This window comes from Hipposideros armiger, unplaced genomic scaffold (assembly GCF_001890085.2).
Source record: "Hipposideros armiger isolate ML-2016 unplaced genomic scaffold, ASM189008v1 scaffold_366, whole genome shotgun sequence".
Taxonomy (NCBI): Eukaryota; Metazoa; Chordata; class Mammalia; order Chiroptera; family Hipposideridae; genus Hipposideros; species Hipposideros armiger.
The window spans coordinates 51,910-75,204 of NW_017731716.1; the positions used below are offsets into that span (position 1 = coordinate 51,910).

At 37.8% G+C, this 23,295-nt stretch overlaps 1 protein-coding gene and 1 long non-coding RNA gene across 12 annotated transcripts in view; both read left to right on the forward strand.

Annotated features, from left to right (window-relative positions):
* Positions 1 to 4,222, forward strand: part of LOC109393141 (uncharacterized) — a 49,942-nt gene extending 45,720 nt beyond the window's left edge. Inside the window, exon 3 of the long non-coding RNA XR_002126188.1 lies at positions 1,827 to 4,222. This is a non-coding gene — a long non-coding RNA (uncharacterized LOC109393141). The remainder of the gene's footprint in view (positions 1 to 1,826) is intronic.
* Positions 4,223 to 13,107: 8,885 nt separating this feature from the next.
* Positions 13,108 to 23,295, forward strand: part of CCDC88A (coiled-coil and HOOK domain protein 88A) — a 125,667-nt gene continuing 115,479 nt past the window's right edge. For 10 of the 11 annotated variants that reach the window (XM_019662117.1, XM_019662118.1, XM_019662115.1 and 7 more), the window contains exons 1-2: positions 13,134 to 14,005; positions 14,102 to 14,202. In XM_019662117.1, coding sequence (XP_019517662.1) covers positions 13,943 to 14,005; positions 14,102 to 14,202 — 164 coding nt within the window. In that variant the 5' untranslated portion in view covers positions 13,134 to 13,942. Of the gene's footprint in view, positions 14,006 to 14,101; positions 14,203 to 23,295 lie in introns of all 11 variants that reach the window. The other variant, XM_019662119.1, reaches the window with a different exon arrangement.

Genomic DNA, 23,295 nt, shown 5'->3' on the forward strand with positions numbered 1-23,295 from the left:
AAAAAACTAAAAATAAAACTACAATATGATCTAGCAATCCTACTTCTGGTTATATATTTGAAAGAAATGAAATCAGTGTCTTGAAGAGATATCTGTACTTCCATGTACATTGCATCATTATTCACAATAACCAAGACATGGAAACAACCTAAGTGTTCACTGACAACAGATGAAATTATATATATATATATACATATATATATATATATATATATATATATATATACACATATGCCAGGGGTATATGTATACAAGATATGTATACAAGTGCACACTTTGGTCAACACTTAAGCAGTAGCTCAGTGTAATCAGAAGTGTCTGGACCCTAATGGTAACCACTTTGAGCACCTCTTGTAATTGCAGAAGTCAAACATGACTTGTATTCATCTTTTGTTATTGGTATATATTTAGTATTAAAATTTTAATAGTTTTTTCTTTTCTTAAAATGTGTATACATTTTTTGGCACCCTTTGTGTGTGTGTGTGTATTATATATATAATGTTTTATTGTATTTGTACATGTGTATATTATTACGCCATTTAAAAAAGACAAAAATCTTGCCTGAATGACCCTTGGGGGCACTATGTTAGGTAAAATAAGTCAGATGGAGAAATACCATATGTTCTCACTTATATGTGGAATCTAAAAATCTCTTGGAAATAGATAGTAGAATGGTGGTTGCCAGAGGCTGAGGGGTAGCAGAAATGGAGAGGTATTGGTTGAAGGGTACAAAGTTCCAGCTATAAGATGATAATTCTGGGGATATAATGTACAACATGATGACAGTAATCAACAATACTGTATTATATATTGAAAATTGTTAAGAGAGTAAATCTTAAATGTTATAACTACCCCCTTAATAATAATTATGTGAAGGGATAAAAGTGCTACCTAACCTTATTGTTGTAATCATTTTGCAATACATATGTGTATCATATGATCAAATAGTATACCTTAAACTTATTCATATATTACATGTCAATAATATCTGAATAAAGCTGGAAAAAAACTTTTTAAATTGGTTTCCATTTAATTCTAATTATATTCTAAAAACATTTTTTTTTACTTGTAAATATGGTCCTGGTATATTGTTAAGTGGGAAAAAAGGATAATATACATTGTCTATGATATACATGTGTACAAATATATGAGAGGGGTGTGTGTGTGTGTGTGTGTGTGTGTGTGTGTGTGTGGTAATTTGGAAACACCTAGGTAGATGAGATTGTGAGAAAAATTATTTTTTTCTTTTATTTTTCGTTTCGCTCTTTTATCTTTTTTGTATTTATCTGTAATATCTGATTTTCCCACAGTGACAAATATTCTTACAAGTCAACTTATATAAATATGCTATAGTTTTGTTAATGTGATTATTACTAAATATATTAAGATGTGTAATAAGTATTTAAGAAACAAATGTAAATTAGGTGTATTTATCAGAGTATTTTGTATAACACATGTTAATATTATTGATGCATTTAGACTACCACAATAATGCTATTTTTATTTTATTCTTATCCTTATATTATGAACTTTTAAAGGTTATTTCTGTATCTTCTGCTCTTGTACAGTTACGGTTGCAGTAGAATTGATGACTGACTTGAAATCAAGGAAGGAGAAAACTTTGTATGTAGTTGTGTTTAATAATGTGGACCGAATAATTGAAAACATCACTGGTGGTATACATCTATATATGTAATATGATACTGGCATGTCTTTTTACATCACCAAACATAACAAACATTATTTCAGGGAAACAGAAATATGGTCAGCAAATGAAATGTGAAATAGTACCCTGAACAGTCATTTCTCTTCCTTTCTGCCAACAGAGGGCAACATGAACAAGATACTGGATTGGTGGTAGTGTTTATAACGTCCTGTCAACCAACAAAATTCAAGAAACTCAGTGTTAAACTTTCAACAAACAAGAGCAGCACAAGGTGAAGCTATAAAGCGTCAGTAGGTGGAACTCCTATGTGGCCTCTCTGTCTGCCGCCGCACCTCTTTCCATCCCCCCCAATACAGTGCCACTGGAATATTCTTTTTAAAAGAGAAATCTGGTATGATTCCCTTGATTTTTCTTTTTTTAAGTTTCAATTGAATCCTATTGCCTATAAGATCAAAGCTAGTTCTTCAGTATGATATTTGGATTTCTTCACAACATGATTTGAACTTCCATTTCTCACCATTGTCCATCCAGCAGAAACAGCGTTCTTTAGACATGCAAAGCTATTTGTTACTCCCCAAATACATCATACTCTTCTGTACTTTAATGTGTTGCTTCTGTTGTTCTTCCACCTGAAATTCCCTGTACTTCTCTCCATTGAACATTTACTTTTCATTCAAGGCCTCAGTCAAAAGTCACCTTTCTGTGAAGACTTTCTTGAATTTCCATTAAAACTGAACCTTGTTTCTCCCTCAAATATCACATTTCATGCACTGCACTGTTTTAGAATAATCAGTGTGTCTGTATTTCCTACCTGACTGTAAGTTCCCCTAGGGTTCATATGTCAAAAGGAAACATCTTATTTATCTTTGTATCCCCAGTGCCTGGAATGTAATAAATACTCAAAATGTGTATTCACTGAATGGACAAAAGAAAAGGAACTAAACAGGAAGTTCTCATATTGGACAAAACACCTTAGAGAAACTTTTGGACGGACATTTGTAGCTAAAGCATGTGGATAGTGCTTCTCACAAGCTCGGGAAACATCAGATGTTACTAAAAGATTGTTTTCGAAATATACGGGAATTTTTTGGTAAATTTTAATTTCTTCACTTTCTAGCAGGCAGTTTTTTTGTAGTATTTGTCAAGATGGGGGGTCCTTTAGTGCAGAAGTACAGGGATATTGTTGTTTACAATTTGGAGAAATCCTGGTAGCACCAGGTCACTTGATTTCTAGGCCAGGTGGAATTCCATTTTCCTTTTTCTCTGGAGACAGGGATGATGTACAATCTGTGTGTACTCAGTACATTCAATAACCAATTCCAGTCTCATTTACACTTTTATGCTGAGATCAGCATTCAGGAGAGAAACAAGAGGAAAGGAAGCATTCCTTTCATGATTCCACCTCAGACTTGAGCACCACAGTTTGTTTAAAAACACATGATATATATATACCAGTAAGTAGACACAGATGATGTTTTGTAGAGGTGATCATTGCTATACCATCTGCCAGGGTCTGTAGTTGGTTTAAAAAAAAAAGAAAAGAAAGAAATTAGTTTGGCAGGATTTGCTCTTCACAAAATAATGTTGATTTTTGCCAATTCCATGTAATTTGATATGCCCTGCAAAATGAATAAGAGAAAAGTGCTTTCGCATTGAGCTACAGGAAAAATATGGCCATTGTTCTTATGACCCTTGTTAAAAATAAAATTCAAGTGTGAGTTAGATAGGGCCATAATAAATAAAAGAGAAAATAAAGGACACGAAGACAGCTAGGTAATTAATTTGGAATTACCAAAAGTTGAAAATGGTTTGTAGCCCCAATTTAATTGATATGCTATTGCCACATCTTAAACTAAAAAGAAGGGAAATGAGATCTAAAGCCTTCTGGGATAAAAACATGCCCAATCCAGGACGTGGAAACCTATCTTTTTAAATTTATGCTAGTAAATTTCCACAGAGAGTGTGCATAGTTTGTGAAAGGTAACATTTACACATAAAAAAAGATTTCTTCTTAGTTTAGAGTCACAGTCTTCACATGATTAATGTATTGTGAAATATAGGAGATCTAGTGGGTATTACTCACTAACATTATTTCACTCACTACCATGACTGTCTACTACGTTGATTTCACAATGGTTTTGGAAGAGGCTAATTAAACTTTTTAAAATATAAATAATGGGCATAACATTGATTTGTTATCCATTTTACTCTTACTGAACAAAATGATGACTGAGTGATTTCAAATTCACAGACATTCTAAATAAATGTTGAATGAATGGATTTTAGTGAAAGTTGATTTGTGTGTAGAGCTTCCAGTTTTTGCTGTGAGTGGAGAACACGGAGAATCACAAGTGCCCCAATGTCATGTTAACATAATTTTGTTTTTTTAAATACCTTTTAATAAATTACATTTCCTGCTCCTTAAAAATCAAGTTCTTTACATTAAAATGATAAAAAATTATTATTGTTTAACAAACGTATTCTTTCAACTAACTTAGAGCACTTACTATGAAACGTATTCTTTCAACTAACTTAGAGCACTTACTATGTACAAGACACTTCAGGGCACTGACATTTTATATTTGTTCAAAAAACAAAAAGATTTGGTTTATAACTTGCATTAACAGATCATATATATGTCAAACTACATGCCACAAATTTTATGGCATTTTATTGTTAACATATATCAGTTCCCTCTGTTTCATCATGACATTCCACCAAAGATTTAAGCTTCTGTTAATTTGGAAAGAATTGCCATCTTGTATGGCTATCAAAGAATCTATAAAAATGGTTGTATGTGTTATCTACGGTGTTCACATGCAGCTGTGTGCTAGATAGTCTTCTTTGGGGGAGTTTGTTTCTGATCTGTCTTTAGCCTTTCTCTGTGCCTGGGTCTGACCTTTATGAACTACATTATCTGGGTTCTCTTGCTCTGTTTCCCATGGGGTACAGCAATGGGGAGCACTGGGCAGCAACATAGGCGGGAAGGATAGAGAGATTGGGTATTCTTTTCCAGTTTTGTCTTCTGCATCATGATGACAGCAGTGGCCCCGTTCTCTATAGACACAGTTTTTATCCAGTGGCTCTTCTTCGAAGACTACGGTCATTCAGAGTTCTGGTAACACAGTTTCCACCTTTTGTCCCATCATGCCTAAAGGTGGAAATGCTCCTTGTTTTTGCTACTCCCTGGATGATTTACCACACTCTATTGGTTCATTAACTCCCCACACCTCTCTAAGTCATCCCTTAGTTAAATTCTCTTGTTTAACACTTCAAGGTGCTCTCTGCTTCTTGCTGAGGCCAAGAGAATTCCCCTCAACATGGTTTTAAATCCAGGGGAAAGGTTTTCAATGGTTACATGAGAAATTGAAAGCAATTTGAACTACACCTGATACTCTAGAATAAAGGAATCAATTTCCAAACAACTTGTGGACCAACTGTTCTGCACATTGTATAGCTGGGTGGTTAATTTAATTATTTATGAAGTTAATTGACTGGAAAGAATTCAATTCTGATTTTTGTTCTGCTTGCATCCAGTGGAAATATAGTGAATACTACAATAGTTTAGAGGTCAACAAACAATGGCTTGGGGGGCCAAACAGGGCCCACTGTTTCTTTTTGCAAATACAATTTTGCTACAACACAGCAATGCCTATTTTTTACCCCTACTCAGTGGCTGCTTTATGCTACCATGGCAGTTGCAATGGAGATCTTATGGCATGCAGAGCCTAAAATATTTACTATCTGGCCTTTTACAGAAAACGTTTGCTGACCGCTGAACAAATTGATTGAATGATGTATTTGCCGTTTTCGGGGTTTTTTTGGCCTCATTTAGATACAATCTTCTCTGTGTCTTGTATGCTCAATGTGTTATCTCACACATATAGTAGCTCAATAAATATTGACTAATGAAGAAAGTGAGAATGCACTGACAAATATAGAACACAGAACATTAGTACTACACTTTCATTCTTTTCCAAATTTCATTATTCAAGTTTCAGATATGGTTATTTGAATTTGGGAGTTTGATATTTTAAAATTGGTAATCTGGTAGTTCTGCACACTTAACATATGATGAATATTGTTATTAAAAATGCATTTGAATTCCATTTATTGATTAATTTACACCAAGAGGCATGTCCAAACTTTGATCATTGTTATATTTTCTAATGATGTTATGACAGTAGTATGATTTTTTAAAAATAATATGCAATAAATGAAGCATATTAACCTCTGAGTGGTAGAATTATAGTTTTGATTTTTTTTGTTTCTTCTTTATGTGTTGTTGATTTTTCCAAATATGACAATGAAATGTATTATTTTTATAGAGAAAATAAAAAACTTTTTAAATATGAAACACGTTTAGCTCCATGTACTGAATATTTTATATTGCAATTTTAGTTTAAGAAACTAAAAACAGATCTTTAGTTTACAAAAATTAATGTAATAACTTGAGTCTGAGAACTCTTCTCAAGCTAATATATTAAGAAAAGATTCAACTGACACATGTTGATTGAAAATTAGGAAATAAAAACATTTACATTTATATTGTCCTAAACTTTCATGAAAATTTTAACTTTCAGTAACAGAACATGAAATACAGTCTCTTGTATCAGTATATACAATTTTTACTTACCTTTCTGCTTCCATTCAACAGAAGGAAATAAAATGTCTTCATATTTCCTCACCTGTAATGTTTATTATCATTTGTATTTTGTATTTTTTTATGTACAAGCAGATCTACATTTTTTTCTTTGATTAGAAGTATGTAATTATTTTAGCCCACATATATTTTCAGTAGCCTAAAAGCACCAGGGGTGCTTCATGTGGAAACCTACTTGCTGATATATTTTAAAAGGAATGCTATGTGGCAAATTCAAGTGATGCCTTTTAAATGGTATCATTATACCCAAGGATAACCAGTTTGTGTTTCTTTGATTAGAAGGTCTTAAGCTTTTGTGTAATGGTATATTATTAATCAGTTCTATTTCTGTGGTCTTCACTGTGAGAATAGTGCCTGCCACATGAAATTTTTGTGTATTTTATTAATGAGCAATCATTTGTTCTGACATAGGCTAGGTTTTGCTTTAACTAGGTATTCCTAATGTCTGTCTCCAGGATGAAAATAGGTATATAGTAGCAGCTGAGAATAGGCTTACAGTCAGAATAGGAGTGAGATCTTTTTCACCATCTAAAAGTCCATTTAATAATATTTGTCCTTTTCTATACACATTTTTATTTTCTCCTCTATCAGGTTTCCATTTGCTTAGTATCTTTCCATCAGCAGCATTGTAAATAGGAATGAGTTACCACCTATTGCAGCGGTTCTCAACCTTCCTAATGCTGCGACCCCTTAGTACAGTTCCTCATGTTGTGGTGACCCCCAACCATAAATTATTTTCGTTGCTACTCTATAACTGTAATTTTGTTACTGTTATGAATCGTAATGTAAATGTCTTTTTGTTTTCCGATGGTCTTAGGCGACCTCTGTGAAAGGGTCATTCGAGCCCCAAAGGGGTCGTGGCCCACAGGTTGAGAACCACTGATCTATTGCATAGATTTAAGGAGTTAAAAGTGGAACCTTGCACACACAAGGAACTGATTACAAGATAGGATAGTCATACCCTGGAAATACCTGGTAAGTGACCCTTCATTTACAAGATTATTTCATGTCACATCACAGCATATTAGTTAAAGAGATAGGGTGGCGCCTCCTTACCTAAGTAAGACCAAGAAACTGAAAATAAGCAAAAACATTACACAGAGATACACTTTTAAGTCTATCACCAATTCACGGACTTCAGTCATGGACTTTAGCCCATCAGGTCCTCACTCAAAAATTGTTAATTCTTTCATATTGTTTTAACAACCTGTGAATTTCTTGCATACAGTAAATTAGAAGCAGCAAATTAGAATGGAGATTATCAATACAGATATTGTCAGCAGCAAAAACCAAGAACCAAGAGAGGAAATAGAAAAACTACTCAAAGTAAAACAAACATTCAATTCATAGTTGTCTGGGACCTATGACTGTAGGTCAAATACCCTTGTACTTCTTAAGAACCACTAGGTACATCATTATATTAAAAGCACAAAACAATAATATAAGTCAATTGTGATGACATATTTCTCTAAAGAAAGGTCAATTTCTGTTCAGAATATGCCATCCAATGAAGCTTACACAATTATAATACCTTTCTAGATTTCCTTCAAAATGACAAAAAAATAAACACAATTTGGGTGTTGAAAATGACAAATATCATTATATGCTATCTGAGAAATAAAAGATTACATGATAATTATGTATTCCTTTAAGCTTTTCTCTGAGAAGAAAAATTATATAGAGTTGGAAAAAAATCTGTCTTGAAAGCCATTTATTTTACAGTCTCAGTGTCTTTTTAGTTCAATTGGGTTGTCGGAAAAGTCACGATGCATGCTTGCAACAGATGGCACTTGCAACAAATAGATTGGAAGTACTAAGTCATTCGCATCTATGTTATTGCTATGTCATTTGACATGGACAGTTCTAGCTTCATTGTAAAAAAAAATTGAGTGATTTAGTTGAGTTTTGGAGATTCTACAAAAAGTTGAAGATGGAAGACCAAACTGTGCATTTTTGCCATATTTGACTGTTTTACTTCCATAAAGGGAAGAACGCGTGTCAAGCTAGTGAAAAGTTGCATAAAGTTTACGGTGACAGTGCTCCACAAGAATGTCAGTGCCAACGATGGTTCACAAAATTCCGTGTTGGTGATTTTGATCTCAATGATACTCCTGGGTCAGGGAGGCCCACCGAGGTTGATGACAACAAAATAAAGGCATTGATCAAGTCCATCCCACGTTACACAACATGAGAGATTGCAGAAACATTGAACGTTCAAGCATTTACGACCACCTGAAGAAGTTGGGATACGTAAGCAAGCTCTATATTTGGGTTCCGCATGAACTCAAAGAAGTTCATTTGATGGTGCGTATAAACATCTGCAATATGCTCATTAAACATGAGGAAAACAATCCTTTTTTGAAGTGACTGAAAACTGTGATGAGAAGTGGGTTGTTTACAACAATGTGGTGCACAAATGGTCTTGGTCCCGACGTGATGATTCTCCTCAAACGACATCGAAAGCAGACATTCATCAGAGGAAGGTTATGCTCTCAGTATGGTGGGATTTTAAAGGTGTCATGGTTTTCAAGCTCCACCAAGGAACCAAACAATCAATTCAAATGTGTACTGCCAGCAATTGGACAGTTTGAACGAATCCATCATCCAGAAACACCCAGAGCTCATTAATCATAAAGGAGTTGTGTTCCATCGCAACAACGTGAGACCACACACAAGTTCGATCACCTGTCAAAAATTATTGGAGCTTGGATGGGATGTATTGCCACACCCACCATACTCTCTTGACCTTGCACCGTCAGACTTCCCCTTGTTTCACTGTCTTCAAAACTCCTTGCGTGGTATAACGTTCAATTCAGATGAGGCTGCAAATCAGCACCTTGTTCAGTTTTTCGTAAGTAAAGACAGGTCCTTCTATGAACAAGGAATTATGAAGCTCACTGAAAGATGGCAAAAGGTTATTGAACAAAACGGGCGGTATATCATTAATTGATCTTTGTACTTTATATAAATAAATGACCTTTGAAAAACATAGACAAAATGACTTTTCCAACAACCCAATAACTCACTGGCAAGCAGTAATCACCAGCTAATGCCTCCTCTAGGTCATTAGCTAATTAGAATAGTCCTTCTTGGAAGTTTCTCTGCTGTGAAATCTTGCCAATTGTTAGGAATTGAAATTGGTTGAAGGACGACTTTTTAACATATTGACTGAGAGTGCCCATAATAGCAAGAAGCTGTCCTAAATGCCAGAGATACAAAGAGGAATAAAACAAGTTACCCTCCAGGAGTTACCCATCTACTCAGAAAAACATGTGAGCAAATACATGCCATTCAGAGCAAGTTACAGAAATAACGAGAGACTAGATACTATACAGGCACAAAAGAGGGAGTGGTCAACTCAACCCAGGAAAAGGAATGCTTAACATAGAATGATACTTGAGTCCTGAAGGAGGAATGGGAGTTGACCTGGATAGAGAGCAGGAAACTGCATTTCAGATGGGATGGTAGCATGGAATGGAATGGTGACTTGTGATGGTTCACTTTGTAATACAGCACTAGAGTATTTGAGAGGAACAACTGAAGATTGGACTGAGAGGAGGATCCCTCTCTCTGCGCTGTCATCTCTTTCCAACTTTCTTTTCCTGTGCCCAGTTGAGATACAACAGAGCAACAAGCCCACTGTCTAAGCAGATGTCCAGTAGGGAATGAAATCAGTATGCCCATTTTACAGCTGAGGCTCAAAAAAGTTAAGAAACATGCCTAATCTTTCCCTTAGTCATGAACCTTATTTCCTCCCAACCTCCATAGGCCTAGGCAACCACTAATCTACTTTCTGTTTTTATAGATTTGTCTCTTTGGGACTTTTCATATAAACGGAATCATACAGTATTTGGACCTTTGTGACTGGCTTTTTTAACTTAGCATAATGTTTTCAAGGTTCATCCATGTTGTGCATGTATCAGTACATCATTCTTTTTTATTGCCAAATAATATTCCATTGTATGGCTATACCACATTTTATTTATTAATTTGTCAGTTGATGGTCGATTGGGTTGTTTCCATTTTTTGGCTATCATAAACAATGCTACCATTATGCTGCTGTATTTGTTATTTTTAGTATACTAGTTTATGGATGTGCTTAGCTTTGCAAATATTTATTTGCAAATAAAAATATTTATCACCAAGGAGCCTGGTTTGGGGTAAGTCTATCTCTATCACTTCCTATAGTGTAGATCAAGATGGAGATACACATGTGTTTTTTTTGGTACAGGGGTAGTGTTATGTATGTGTAACCTGAAGGGGGGCCTCAATTATAATACATGGGATGTGGAGAATCTTTCGTGATTCCTAAATGGGGTCATGGTCTATTCCAACCATTTGACTTCTGGTTAGAAGAGAGGAGAGCAAATAACTTAGACCGTAACCAGAAGGGTATGATTTTTGCAAAGTCCTTTTCTGCTGGATTTAACATTCTAGGAAAGGATGAATTCAGGACAAATAAATGCCTACAAAGTACAAAACAAAAGTAACTTAAAGAAAAAGAAATCCTGAGAAATTTCTTCCCAGTTGAAAGGCGGATTGGAGCAAACTTTTGGATTTAGTCTTACAGGATGTTGCAATTCAAAGACCATTAAATTGTGTAAATGTACAATCCCTCCTTTGCCAGACAGAGAAATTTCCTGATTGTACTCTTGAGATATTATAAAGCATTTCTAAGGCTGCTGTTAAACTAGAGAATCGTGAATTGGTAGGTTTTCAATAAGTTACTCCAGACCTCAGTCTGGTCTACAGTTTCCTGTTTTTACAATTAACTCCTCATGTTTCTTTGTTGAGTGTGTGTGTGTGTGTGTGTGTGTGTGTGTGTGTGTGTGTGTGTGTGTGTGTGTAAAACCTAAAGATAGACCAGGAAGCATGTGAGGCCATCTGGCTTTAGAGAGGAATCCAGATTTCTGTGAAGGCTAGCTACTAAATGTAAACTGGATAAACAATGCTATTGTAACATACAACTCCTGTGCCAAAGCTTCAGTCATCACTGTCCAAAATGCCCCTAACTCCTTGTACTTGATTGATGTTAATATTTTATGGGTTTCTCATTTATGAATGAAGCAGGTTGATCTGTCTTAAGATAAACCCCAGTATAGGCATGAACACTTCCATGTTGTTTAGTCAAGCTTCTGAGGGATTACAAAGAAAAGTGGACCTGTCAGGCATTGGGCTGCTGCTGAAAGCAATGCTTCCTTTTTGGTGCTGGCTCTCTCATGCTCTGCGTTTCCAAATAAAGGACTGTGATTAAGAAAGAGTCATCAAGAGCAGAAGGAAAGGATTGCTAGCAACCAGAATGATCCAAGGCTTTTGTACTGGCCAAGGCAATGCAAGATTCTACTCTGTACAGCAGTTAGCAAAGTGTGATATGAATGCATATTAATTAAGATGGTTTTGGAAGGACATTTCTCTGCTCTCCAAAGCAAGATCATTTCTCCTGTAACTGAAGTCAAGTAGGAGAGGATACATTTCAAGTTTGTTCCTAAAGATTCTTCATTGGGGAAGAATAATGATGAAAACAACATCAATAATTTTTACAGAGCACTTACTATAAGTTGCCATTTAATTTAACTCTCTTATTAGCCCTGCTTTACAAAAGAAAGTGAAACAGGCAGGTTCAGTAAGTTGCCTAGGCTCACACAGCTGCTAAGTATTGGAGCCTGGATTTGAATCAGGTAGAAAGATTAGAGCTCAGTCTTTCAACTACCTAATTAAGAAACGGTGCTGCTTTTTTAATTCAGTGTTATGACAAAAACATTTTTGCTACTAATTTAAAATATCGTATAAGTAGTCAGAGTAGATGTTTGTGTAAATGTAAACAGCACACATTGCAAAACTATACTATATTCTGTCTCTCTCTCTCTCAAAAAAAAATTGTTTTACATGCCCATTTTGTCCCAGGGAAATGGTCTTTATTTTCCTTCGAAATGAAAAGGAGTAACATTTGATTTTGCTGGAGAACTGCTAAAATTACTTTGATGGTTCCAGTCGTGCATAGCATAGAGATTTAAGACAAATATGTAATCTGTTTATTTGTCATTCAACTTGGATGATTTCCAAATGTTTCTTCTTAGTAGCTCTTGATTTTGTTTGGATTTTTTCAATGGCCAAATAGTCAAACAACATCTGAGTCACGTTTGCTCCAGTCAGGGAATACCAACATGTTGAAAGACAGCTTTGGTTATTTAAAATTCTACATTCACTTGCAACTTTGAAGAGCATTCATGCTTTAGTGGACTGAATTTTTAAAAGAAGAAGAAAACAGGAAAGAAAAAAAAACAAGTTTGCAGCTCAAGTCCCTCTTTTGCTATTTGCTGCAGTGAATTTGCCTGTTCCCTTTTGCTGGAGAAAGCACGCTTAACAGATCAAATCAAAACTGTCCGAAAAGGCTGTCTGTATCCCTCCGGTTTATAAGAGAAGGATTTCGTTCCCTTTCCTTCACACATCAAAGAAGTCACTCCGGGAGGAAAGAAACCATAATTAGGCTTGAGCGATCGAGCAGACAGACCCTTTCCTCTGCTTTCCCCATTCCCGCCCCCAAGACCCTAGGCGCTAGCGAGGCGCCGGCCACTGCAGCAGCTGCAGCGAGAGAAGGTCCACGCCCGCGCGAGTCGCTAAGAGCTGGGCGGCGGCGGGGCCGGCCCGGGGCGCGCTCGCTCGGGAGCGCGCTCATGCAGCGGTTTTCTTCTCCCACAATCCAGAGGCTGCGGCGCGGGAGGGGCGGGGAGTCGGCGGAAGGATATGGGTGCGGAGGGAGCAGCGCTCTCTTTTTGACGGCGGGCTCGCGGCGTTGGTTGGACGGCGAGGCGAGGGGTGTGATGCGGCACTGCGGTTGTGAGGCCGTTACTCCGGCTCCTCCAGAGAGGGCAGAGGACTAGGCTGTAGCGCGGCGGTGGTTTTGTGCTAGGGCGTCCCGGAGGCGCACTGAAAAGGCTGGCGGGGCTCAGAAAACTGGGGGGTTAGGGACACACATTCAAGCCCCCACCCCCCCGGGAGGGGAAGGGGGCTGGAGGCGAGGCTTGAGGGCGGCGGAGGGATGGTGTCTGCTCGGGGGGAAGGGGCGAGCCCTGCCTGTCTTTGGTGAGGGGCTGCCGGCAGGGGAGGCTCCGCGGGCTGAAGCGGCTCCATGCCCACTGGTGGGTGGAACGTGTTGAGCGGAACGCGGAGGTCGAGCTTGGCGGCCGCTCGGAACCCTCTCTAACGTGGTGTTTCATTTAGCCCGCGTTGGGATTAATTCATTGGAGGCAGCTTCGCTGGTCTGGCTCCTCCAGGAGCTGGGCAACCTTGACGGGCTTTTTGTCTTGCTGCTCCTGCCCCTTTTCCCTTCCTCCTCCTCCAGATGCCTTTTCTCTGCCCGGTACAGACATTTCCAGCGCAGGCTGCGGCTCGTAGCTGCTGTCGAAGCCACTTCTCGGGATTTCGGCTCTTTTCCCTCTGGGGTATTTTTTGAGGAAGGGAGAGTTTTGCTCTCCCCTCCACGATGGGATTTTCTCCCCGTGCCAAAATGGACTTCCATTGATTTCTACTTCTTCAACGTTTAGTGACCAATTCCCTAGGCGTATTTTTGTGGTAGTTCCTTTTTTTTTTTTTCCACATACATTATCTGTAAAATGGAGAACGAGATCTTTACTCCCCTTCTGGAGCAGTTCATGACCAGCCCCTTGGTCACTTGGGTAAGTGGGGTGTTAGTTATTGTATATTTTGCTGCATTATTTGTGCCTGCCGAGATGAAGGTGGACGTTCGTGTCATGATGATCGTTCCGTTCTAGGTTAAAACGTTTGGACCTCTGGCTGCAGGAAATGGAACCAACCTGGATGAATATGTTGCTTTGGTGGATGGGGTATTCTTGAACCAGGTCATGCTCCAAATGTAAGTGTTCTTTTCTTCTTTTCTAGGTAACTTGTTTTCTTTGAAAAACGACATACTGTGAACTTAGAGATTTTATGTTTTAAGCTCCTAATTTGGTTCTTTGGCCAGAAAAAATCAGGTGGTTTAACAATTGGACCTTGCGAAGAGTGATAATCTTACATGTCCAGACTATTCATCCATCACAAACCAGTGATTATACGTGTTAAAATGTGAAACTTTAATTTTTCATTCCACAAACCAGATATTGTCACTTATTGTCTTAAATGCTGAAATTCGAACCATATTGTATTCTCTTTGATAATTAGGTAAAATGAGAGAGAGAATGAGAGTAGTTTCCTATGGGGGGAGAAAGCCTTTACTGTGAAGTTATGTGCATTTGATGTAGAAATGTTTCTTATTAACCTTTGTGTCTAAAAATAAATGGCTCAAAATTTGAAACTGGTGAAGTAGTAACAGATTTCAGAAGAGAGGATTTCAAACAATAGTTTTGATTGATGAGAGACTGTTGCTGTAGCAAGTAATTTAAATGCTTATGATACAAGCCTGAGTAGATGATTTATTGTTTAAATTATTAGATTAATATTTGAGGGATCATTTTAAGGTATTAGAGCTAGTTTTGAAATGCAGGTAACTGAAATCTTGACAGTTAGGCAATGATTTAGTAGGCAAATCTTTTGTCTTTTATGTTTATGATATTGGGTTTGTATTAAGTAGAAAAGTTTTTGAGATGGGAATTGAATATTGAAATCATATTGGTAGCTCAGTGAAATTAAAAACATTTTTATCATTGTAGGTATTGTATACATGCATTCCAAGTACATCAGCGTTGGTTATCAAACCCTGAATATTACAGTTGTGCTCAAAATAATGTGTACTTAGCCTTATTTCTCTTGAATCTGATTACAAGCATAGTTTGGAACTTTCAATTTCAAGACATTGTCATCTTTTATATATGTGGGAATGTATTGCATTATTAATAAATGTTATTAGAGAATAAGTCTGCTAATAGACTAATAACCTAAATTAAGTATCAATTTTGTATTGTATTGGAAATTATTTTTTGTATTAGATTTTTCTATTTAAAACAGTGTAGGAGTCAAATCCATAAATAATTGTTCCTGTGGTAACTTCGCAGTTTGTGTGCTCAGAGAGATTTGTGTGCTGTTTTTCGTGTGTGTTGATCCTGTAGAGAAGTATTATACTGCTGTAAGTTTTCCAGAAGTGTTCTATTTGTATAGGCAACCCAAAGAAAGACGTATGTTATCTGAATGTGTGTATATATTTTTTTCCTTAGGAAAGATAAAAGGAATGTAGACAGTTATTTCCAGGGATAGTAAATTTATTTTTGGTAGCTCTCACATGGAACTATTTTTTTATCTTTGCACTATCCCACTATTTCCTAAGCAAAATGGTAGGATAATTAAATTGACTTCTATTTTAGGGAACACACATGACAGGAAGGGTAGCCATTATAGTAGATACTCAGAACTTGTTCCCCTGTCTCTTTTCTTGCTTGTTTTTAGACAGAAAAAATTGAATTTGTATGCTGAACTCTAAAAATATAGGTGTGTTCACAAAAATAGGAAAATGCATTACTTTAGTTTCCACTTTAATGGTTTTTATTTGAATGATTCTTTTTCCAAAAAATATTTAGATGTTTTTTGAGTCCTGAATACTTAGCTGAAGTGCTAAAAAAAACACTTTAGCTTGTTTCCACTTTTGCCTACAGTTTATACTTAAAAATATATATGTATATTTTGAAAGCTATGGTGTTCCAAAATAGTGGTTGCCCGTTTGTTTTTTGGGGAGGACTACATTCCAAACCTCAAATCTGCTTCTGTTTTCAGTTCCACCCCTTAGTTTCTTTAAAAGTTTTTTCAGTGTCCCAATTCTGTTCTGACTGACTTACATAAATTAAAGGAAAAGAAAATCAAGAAAAAAAAAGGAAGAAGCATGCTTTAGCTTTTTAAAAAATAATTTGCTAAAATAAGATCAACACAAATTTATTTTAATGACTTATTTACCCAATTGGGTAAAAAAATATACATTACATTGTTTTTAAAAGTTATATTTTGCTAATTTTGAAGTCATTAAGATTTCTGTTAAGGATGTTACTTAAATTAATGTTTGATTTAATGTACTCTATTAAATTATCAGTTGAAATTATACCCAGAAAATTAACCTAAAAGTTAGCCTTAGCCTAAGTAATTTTTCTAGGTTACATTTTCTAGGTTATAGAATTTGTGAGTGAGAATCTTTTGTAAATGAAACTTTATTTTTCTTTATGTTTCTTGTATTGGAGTTCATTGAGCTTTTTGGATCTGTGAGTTTGTAGTTTTTATCAAATTTGAAAAAAATTTTTGGCCGTTGTTTACACACACACAAACACACACACAATTTTATTTATTTATTTATTTATTTTTTTAAAGATTTTTATTGGGGAATTGGGGGGATGGGAACAGTGCTGGGGAATTGGGGAAAGGGGAACAGACAAGTTGCTGTCGTTTTGTTCTTCAATCTAGTTGTGGAGGATGTTGCTTCACTGGCCCAAGTTGGCACCATCATTGCGCTCTTCTCTGGCGAGGCAGATCAGTCGCCGGCTTCTGGACGGCCGCTCACTGCGGCTGCTGGCCGCTCACGCTGGCTGCTGGCCACACACGGTAGCCCATGGCAACCCACTGCCGCAGGGGCTGCAGCCCACGCCGTCGCCGGCGACTCATGGCAGCCCAGCTCCAGGTTGAGCTGTTGTTCACCATCTTAGCTGTGGAGGGCAGTGTCACTGGCCCTCACATGTGGGATCCGAACCGGGGCCCTCTGGCATCCCAAGCGAGTTCTCAACCATCACGCCACTCGGCCAGCCCCACACACAATTTATTTATTTTTGCCTTCTTCGCCCCTTTTGGAAGTCCAATTACATGTATATCAGGCTACTTGATGTTCCCTGATGTTCTGTTCAGTTTTTTTTTGTCTTTTCCATTTCGTTTGATGACCTTGCCATGTCTCCAAGATCATTAATCTGTTTCTCTGTAATGTGTAATCTGCTGTCAATGCCATCCAGCATATTTTTTATTTCAGACATTATAGTTTTATCTCTGGAAATGCAGTCTTTGTTAATATCTTTTACATGTATTGCTTTCATGCTTTGTCTTTTCTCTAGCTTCCAGAACATACAGAATTCAGATACAACAGGCTGATTGTTCAGGTTTATAATTCTATCTGTGTCATTTCTGGGTTGGTTTTGATAGATTTTTCTTCTCATTTTGGATTATATTTTATTGCTTTTGCAGACCTGATAATTTTTTGTTGGATACCAGACATTTGGAATTTTACCTTGTTGGTGCTGGATATTTTTGTATTCCATTAAATATTCTTGAGCTTTGTTCTGGGATGCAGTTAACTTGTTAACAGTTCGATTTTTTTCAGATCTTGCTTTTAAGTTGTGTTAGGCGGCACCACTTTGTTGCACTATTGAAGCAAAACCCTTTTGGGTGGGAACAGGAACTATTCCTGGACCTGTGTGAGCTTTGGGTGGTGTTCTCTCTAATCCTTTTTGGTGGTTCTTTCACTGTCCTTAGGTAGTGTCCTCACACGAATATATAATAAGTACTCAGCTGAAGACTTGAGGGGTTACCCTGTGCAGCTCTGTCCTCTTAAGTACTCTGCCTTGTACTCATATATCGATAGTCACCTTGCTATCTCCAGACTAAATTGTGTCTCCTCAACTCTGCAAGACCACTGTGCTCTGTCTGTGTTCCCCATCCCTGTTCTGTGGCCTAGAAACTCTTTCAAGGCAATAAGGTAGGGGAATTGTAACGCTCATCTTCTTTGTTTCCCGTTTATCAGGGATCTCTTGTCCTTTATTGCCTGATGTCCATTGTCTTGAAACAACGCTTTCTATATGTGTGTGTGTGTGTGTGTGTGTGTGTGTGTGTGTGTGTGTGTGTATTTTTCCCCCCAGTTGTTTCAGGCAGGAGGGTAAATTTGGTTCCTGTTATTCCATCTTTGGTCAGAAGTAAAAATCTGTTTATATTTGCCCTGCCAGTCTTGTATGCCTGCTTTCAGATATGGTATAGAATTTGGTCATAGGAGCCTTATGGTAGAATTTTATTTTTATCTAAAGTGTTTATTGAGAGTGTGAATATTGATTAGGGACTAGATTTGCCATTTTGGGATCTAGACTCTGAAAGTAAAGATTTGACTTCTTCATGCCAGTTTATTGACTCTATGCCTTATAATTTCAGAGTCTATTCTCTGATTTGGTATTCATTATATTCAGAGATAAATCCTGGATTTCATTGAGTACCTCCTTAAATCAAAGAATTTCTGTAAGAGCTTGTGACATGGTATCAGTCCTCTTTAACTATTGAGGAGAGGAAGCTATTTAGAGATCTGGAATGATGGCCAGCTCTTCTACATGCTGCGGGGCATTTTCCTGCTTCAACCAAATGAAATCTTTTTTCCTCAGTGCAAGTTATAGACATAGAGTTTGGTGACAGTGAAATAGAAATAATCATTTTCTTTTTGAGATGTCATACAGTTCACTAATCAATTTTGACTATGACTTGCTGTGAATTTTTAAGGAATTTGTGACAGTAGTTAATTTCATACTTCTAAAATTTAGAAATTACGCTATTCATATTACCTAAGCAGTTGAAAATATGGATATATTAGGGTTTTAAGTACTGAGAAAATTGTTATTAGTGTGAGAACAATATTTGAAATTATTCTATAATTGAGGCTCATTAGATGGCAATTGAGATCTATACTTGAAATACTTAGTGATTGTGATGTATTTATTAATGGCTTTTCTTCTTTTAGAATCTTGAATTTAAAAGGACTTTAGAAATGATCTACTGTGAAAATCATTTTTAATTAGACCCCTGACACATGGTCATCCAACTTCTGTTTAAGTGTTTCCTGAGAAGCAGCTTCATAAAGTGTACCCAAAAAAGCCATTTATCTAATAGAGGAAGTTGACTGAGAAATATTCAATTCTTAAGATTAAAAACTAGATTATACTAGCTTTATTACTATAATAGCCCTAAAGTGACTTATAAAATATATAAGTTGTCTTAGCAAGTATGGCATTGACTCTGAATTTTGGTATGGTTACTCCGAGGTTTTCTCATTGGACCTTATAGTTTTTGTTTAGTTTTATTTTTGTTTGTTGATCTTTAAAAACACACAATGTAGTCAGAGTTGCTGTCTTATTACCAAGTTTTGTAATTTACCTCCCAAATAATTCTCAAATATGTCCCTGATTAATGCAGTAGCCTTGGATTAATGCAGCAGCCCCAGAATGGTCTTCTTACTTTTGGGCTTACCCCCTTTAACTTGCCCTCTCATCTGCGATGATAAGAAACTTTCTAAAACACTCCTATCTTTAAAATGGTTGAATAGCTTCTGCCTTGAGAGTAAACACATTACTTAAGCATCCACACTCCTTTGCGATCTGGCTGCTACCTGATTCTCTGGTTTTGTCTTTGCATAGTACCACTCATTCCTTAATGCATAGCCTAAGATTAAGTAAATTTACAGTTCCCAAAGATAAGCTGTATTATGATAGGTCTCTACCGTTTAATACATTTTTTCTCTTCTCTAGAACACTCTTCCACCTCTTCACTATTGCTTGCTTACCTGACTCCTGCTTACTTACCATCACCACTTCTCTGCCATTCCCTAGCTCATCCTAGGCTTAGTACTACTCTTCCTGGTGCTTCTGTAGGACCATATGTGTATTTTGGTGGTAGCATTTATCTCACAGTATTGTATTACAGTTCTTGGTATGCTTGATTCTATTGACTAACCTGTGAATTTCTTGAAGCCAGGGACTTATCTTTACATCTCTCTATTCCTAGTATAGTGCTTGACATACAGTAGGTTCTTGATACACTTCTGTTGCATGAATGAAACATAGAGAGGCCATGTGGTAAAGTGGAATGAATTTGGGCTTTGAGTCAGACAGACTTGGAGTCAGTTGTCACTGTGCTACTTATTAATGTGTGGCCTTAAACAATTTACGTAATATCTCCAAATCTCAGTTCCTGCATCTCTAAGATGGGAGATAATGTTTCCTTCTTGGAGTAGACATACTGTGTACTAAGGAAGGGCTGGTGTCTATTTTCTGTTTTGTTGATCATGATATCCCCATCTTTGTTTTATTTGTTATTATAATAATCATTTTTCCCTAGACTGCCCTTTCCCCTTTTTTTGCCTGGCAAATTCCTACTCATCCTTTAACACCCTGTGAAGTCCATTGGTAGAGTTAGTTGCTCTCTCCCCTATGATCCCATATCTATCTTTACCTAATTGATAACGTGATGTGACTGTCACTAGACAGCTAGCAATTTAGATGGTAGCAATTTTGTGTTACGTAGCACCAGCACCTAGCATAGAACCTGGCATGTATTACCCCACCACCTAGCATAGATTTAGTATGTCTTAAGTTTCCAGTAAATGTCAAAGGAAGGAATGAAGATATTTTATAATGTTACTCATTTTCAAAAACTTAAGGACACTTTTCTAGTTTCAGTATTGTAGAATTTAGTTTGTTTTACTTTTAAGCTTGTCTTCTATTTCTTCTGTTCTGTCCCTGTCCCCTTATTTGTTTTAATTACCTTTATTGGATATTTTCCCCACCAATGTTACATCTTGCTTGAGGTGAGGTGGTAAGAACAAGTCATAGTCCATGAGGTATGAATACACAGTGTCTTCAGTTTGGTTTCCAGTAATTTTCCTGATGTTTCCAAAAACATATTGATATTTTTGTTCACAACCTCATACTGGACTGATGTCTTCAAAAGCAGTCTCTAGAGATTGTCTGATTCTCAGTATGACACATATCTAGTTAAGCTATAGAAAATGATGAGAACCTAAAGAAGAACAGGTGAACTAGTTGCTACATATGGGAGTATTTCCAAAATTTTAACTGAAATTTATCTCTGTAATGTATATTAATGATGGGGAGCTGGTCCTCATAGGATAGATGGAAAGGAAGACCAATTCTTAACTATACTCTTTCAGAAGAACACCAGCTGACCTTTTAGGATTTATGAAACACAGTGGTACTACTCTTAAGCATAAAGTTTCAATATTTCAAAATAAACATTTGAGAATTTAATTGACCTTGAGATGTCTGTCTGATATTTCAATTTAGTCATTAGTAAACTAGCTGCTTTAGGAGAGTTGGTGTGGTATAGAGGAAAAAGCAGGTGGACTTGAATCCTGGATCAGTCATTTAATGTATTATTTAACTAGTTATTGAAATTAGAAAACCTTAATATTTATTCTCTTCCTGATTTTATTCCTATATTACTTTAGCTCTGTTTTGCTAGTTAAGTAATTAATAAAACTAGGCTAAAAAGTCATAAACTTTATTCTGAGTGAGAAGAGGCCTGCCTCTAGTATTGTGAGACTCAGGGCAAGCTTTTATTTACCACAATAAGCCTAAAATTTAAAGGTTCTATCTAAACCAGGCTAACAAATTGTTAAATTTATTCTGGTCTTTTATCTTGATAAATATAGCTTCAAAATGACTTGAAGGAAAGGTTCAAATTTAGAATTTGTGGAATTTAGAATTCATAAGTCAGTTTCATATCAAAACGTGGTGGAGCCCAACCTCCTCCTCCCTGTCTCTGTTGGTTCCACAAAGACATTCCATGTGCGTGTCTGTGGACATCCTGTGTGTGTGCCTGCGGGCCAAGCTCTTGCTCGCCCTCCTCCAAACAGCTGCTTCTTCGCCCAACGGCTTATACATCTGTCGCATAGTCCATCCTCAGGACAGACCTGGGAAAGACGCCTGTGCAGGCCCTGAAATTGGGTTAGAGCTATTTGGGCAAGAAATTGCAGAGTTCTCGGTAATTGAAGTATCATCTAGAAGGGGGAAATTCCAGTTGACCTTCTGTGCCCCGGGAGCAGCTAAGCGGAAGCAGACTCGGGTGAAGACTGCACTGAGGAGGCCCCAGGTGGTGGCTGAGCCCAGTGCCCCTAGTCTGCCTGATGGCAGGTGGCCCGTCCTGTGTGCCCCTTCGATAGGCCAAGCAGCAGGCAGGCCTCACTGTCCTGATTTCTCTCCCATAAGATGGGACGACAGCCCTTCCCGCCCCCCTGCCCATCCCAGCTCTGAGGGCCTTATGAGTCAGGTGTGCCCAGCTTTGAGGTTGTCTGTGGACTTATCTGTCTCCAAACTAGGGGACACCCAGGAGGCGGGGCTCACTGCATCCTCACCCTGCCTACCCTGGGGCTGTGGGGACAGTGGAAGACAACCCGTCCAAAGGAAGCTGGCCACAAAGCAGTGTCCCGGCACCACCCTTGTTCACTGTCAGGAGGGCTGGGTCCCTTGGACTCCCTAAGTGACCCCAGGCACCCTGATTCTAGAGCAAGGTTATCAGCTTTAGGGGCCACCATCGAGGCTGTTAGGAGTCACCTGATAGCCAGGGATGGGAACCAAGCTCTTACCCCTGGTCCCTGGGGTCCCCACACCTACTGGCCAGCCCCCCAAGGGCAGCGTTTATGGAACCTCAAGCTCTGGGCTGTGGAGCCAGCTGAGCAAGCACTGGGGCCCATGCGCGTGGGGCCACGGAACTCAGGCGGTGTGAGGAGGCGCCTGCATTGGCAGAGCCCACCCTTCACTTGGCCTTGCTTGGATGGCTGCCTCCATGGCCTTCCGGATGGTCTCCTCATCACCCAGGAACCACATAGACTTGGTGGGCTCCAGCTCGTACATGATGGGGATCCCCGTGGGCAGGTTCAGTCCTAGAGACTCAAGAAATCTCAAATAGTGGGGAAGGAAGAAGACTGGTAATTTTAACTTTTTATTTGAGCATAATTCTTACATTAAAAATCAAACTGGGAATATTTCAGTAGTTTTTTAGGAAAATTTTTAAATGGTATATTCTTTTTTTTTTTAAAGATTTTTATTGGGGAATTGGGGGATGGGAACAGTGCTGGGGACTTGGGTGATGGGGAACAGACAAGTTCCTGTCGTTTTGTTCTTCTGTCTAGTTGTGGAGGACGTTGCTTCACTGGCCCAAGTTGGCACCATCATTGCGCTCTTCCCGGGCGAGGCAGATCAGTCGCCGGCTTCTGGACGGC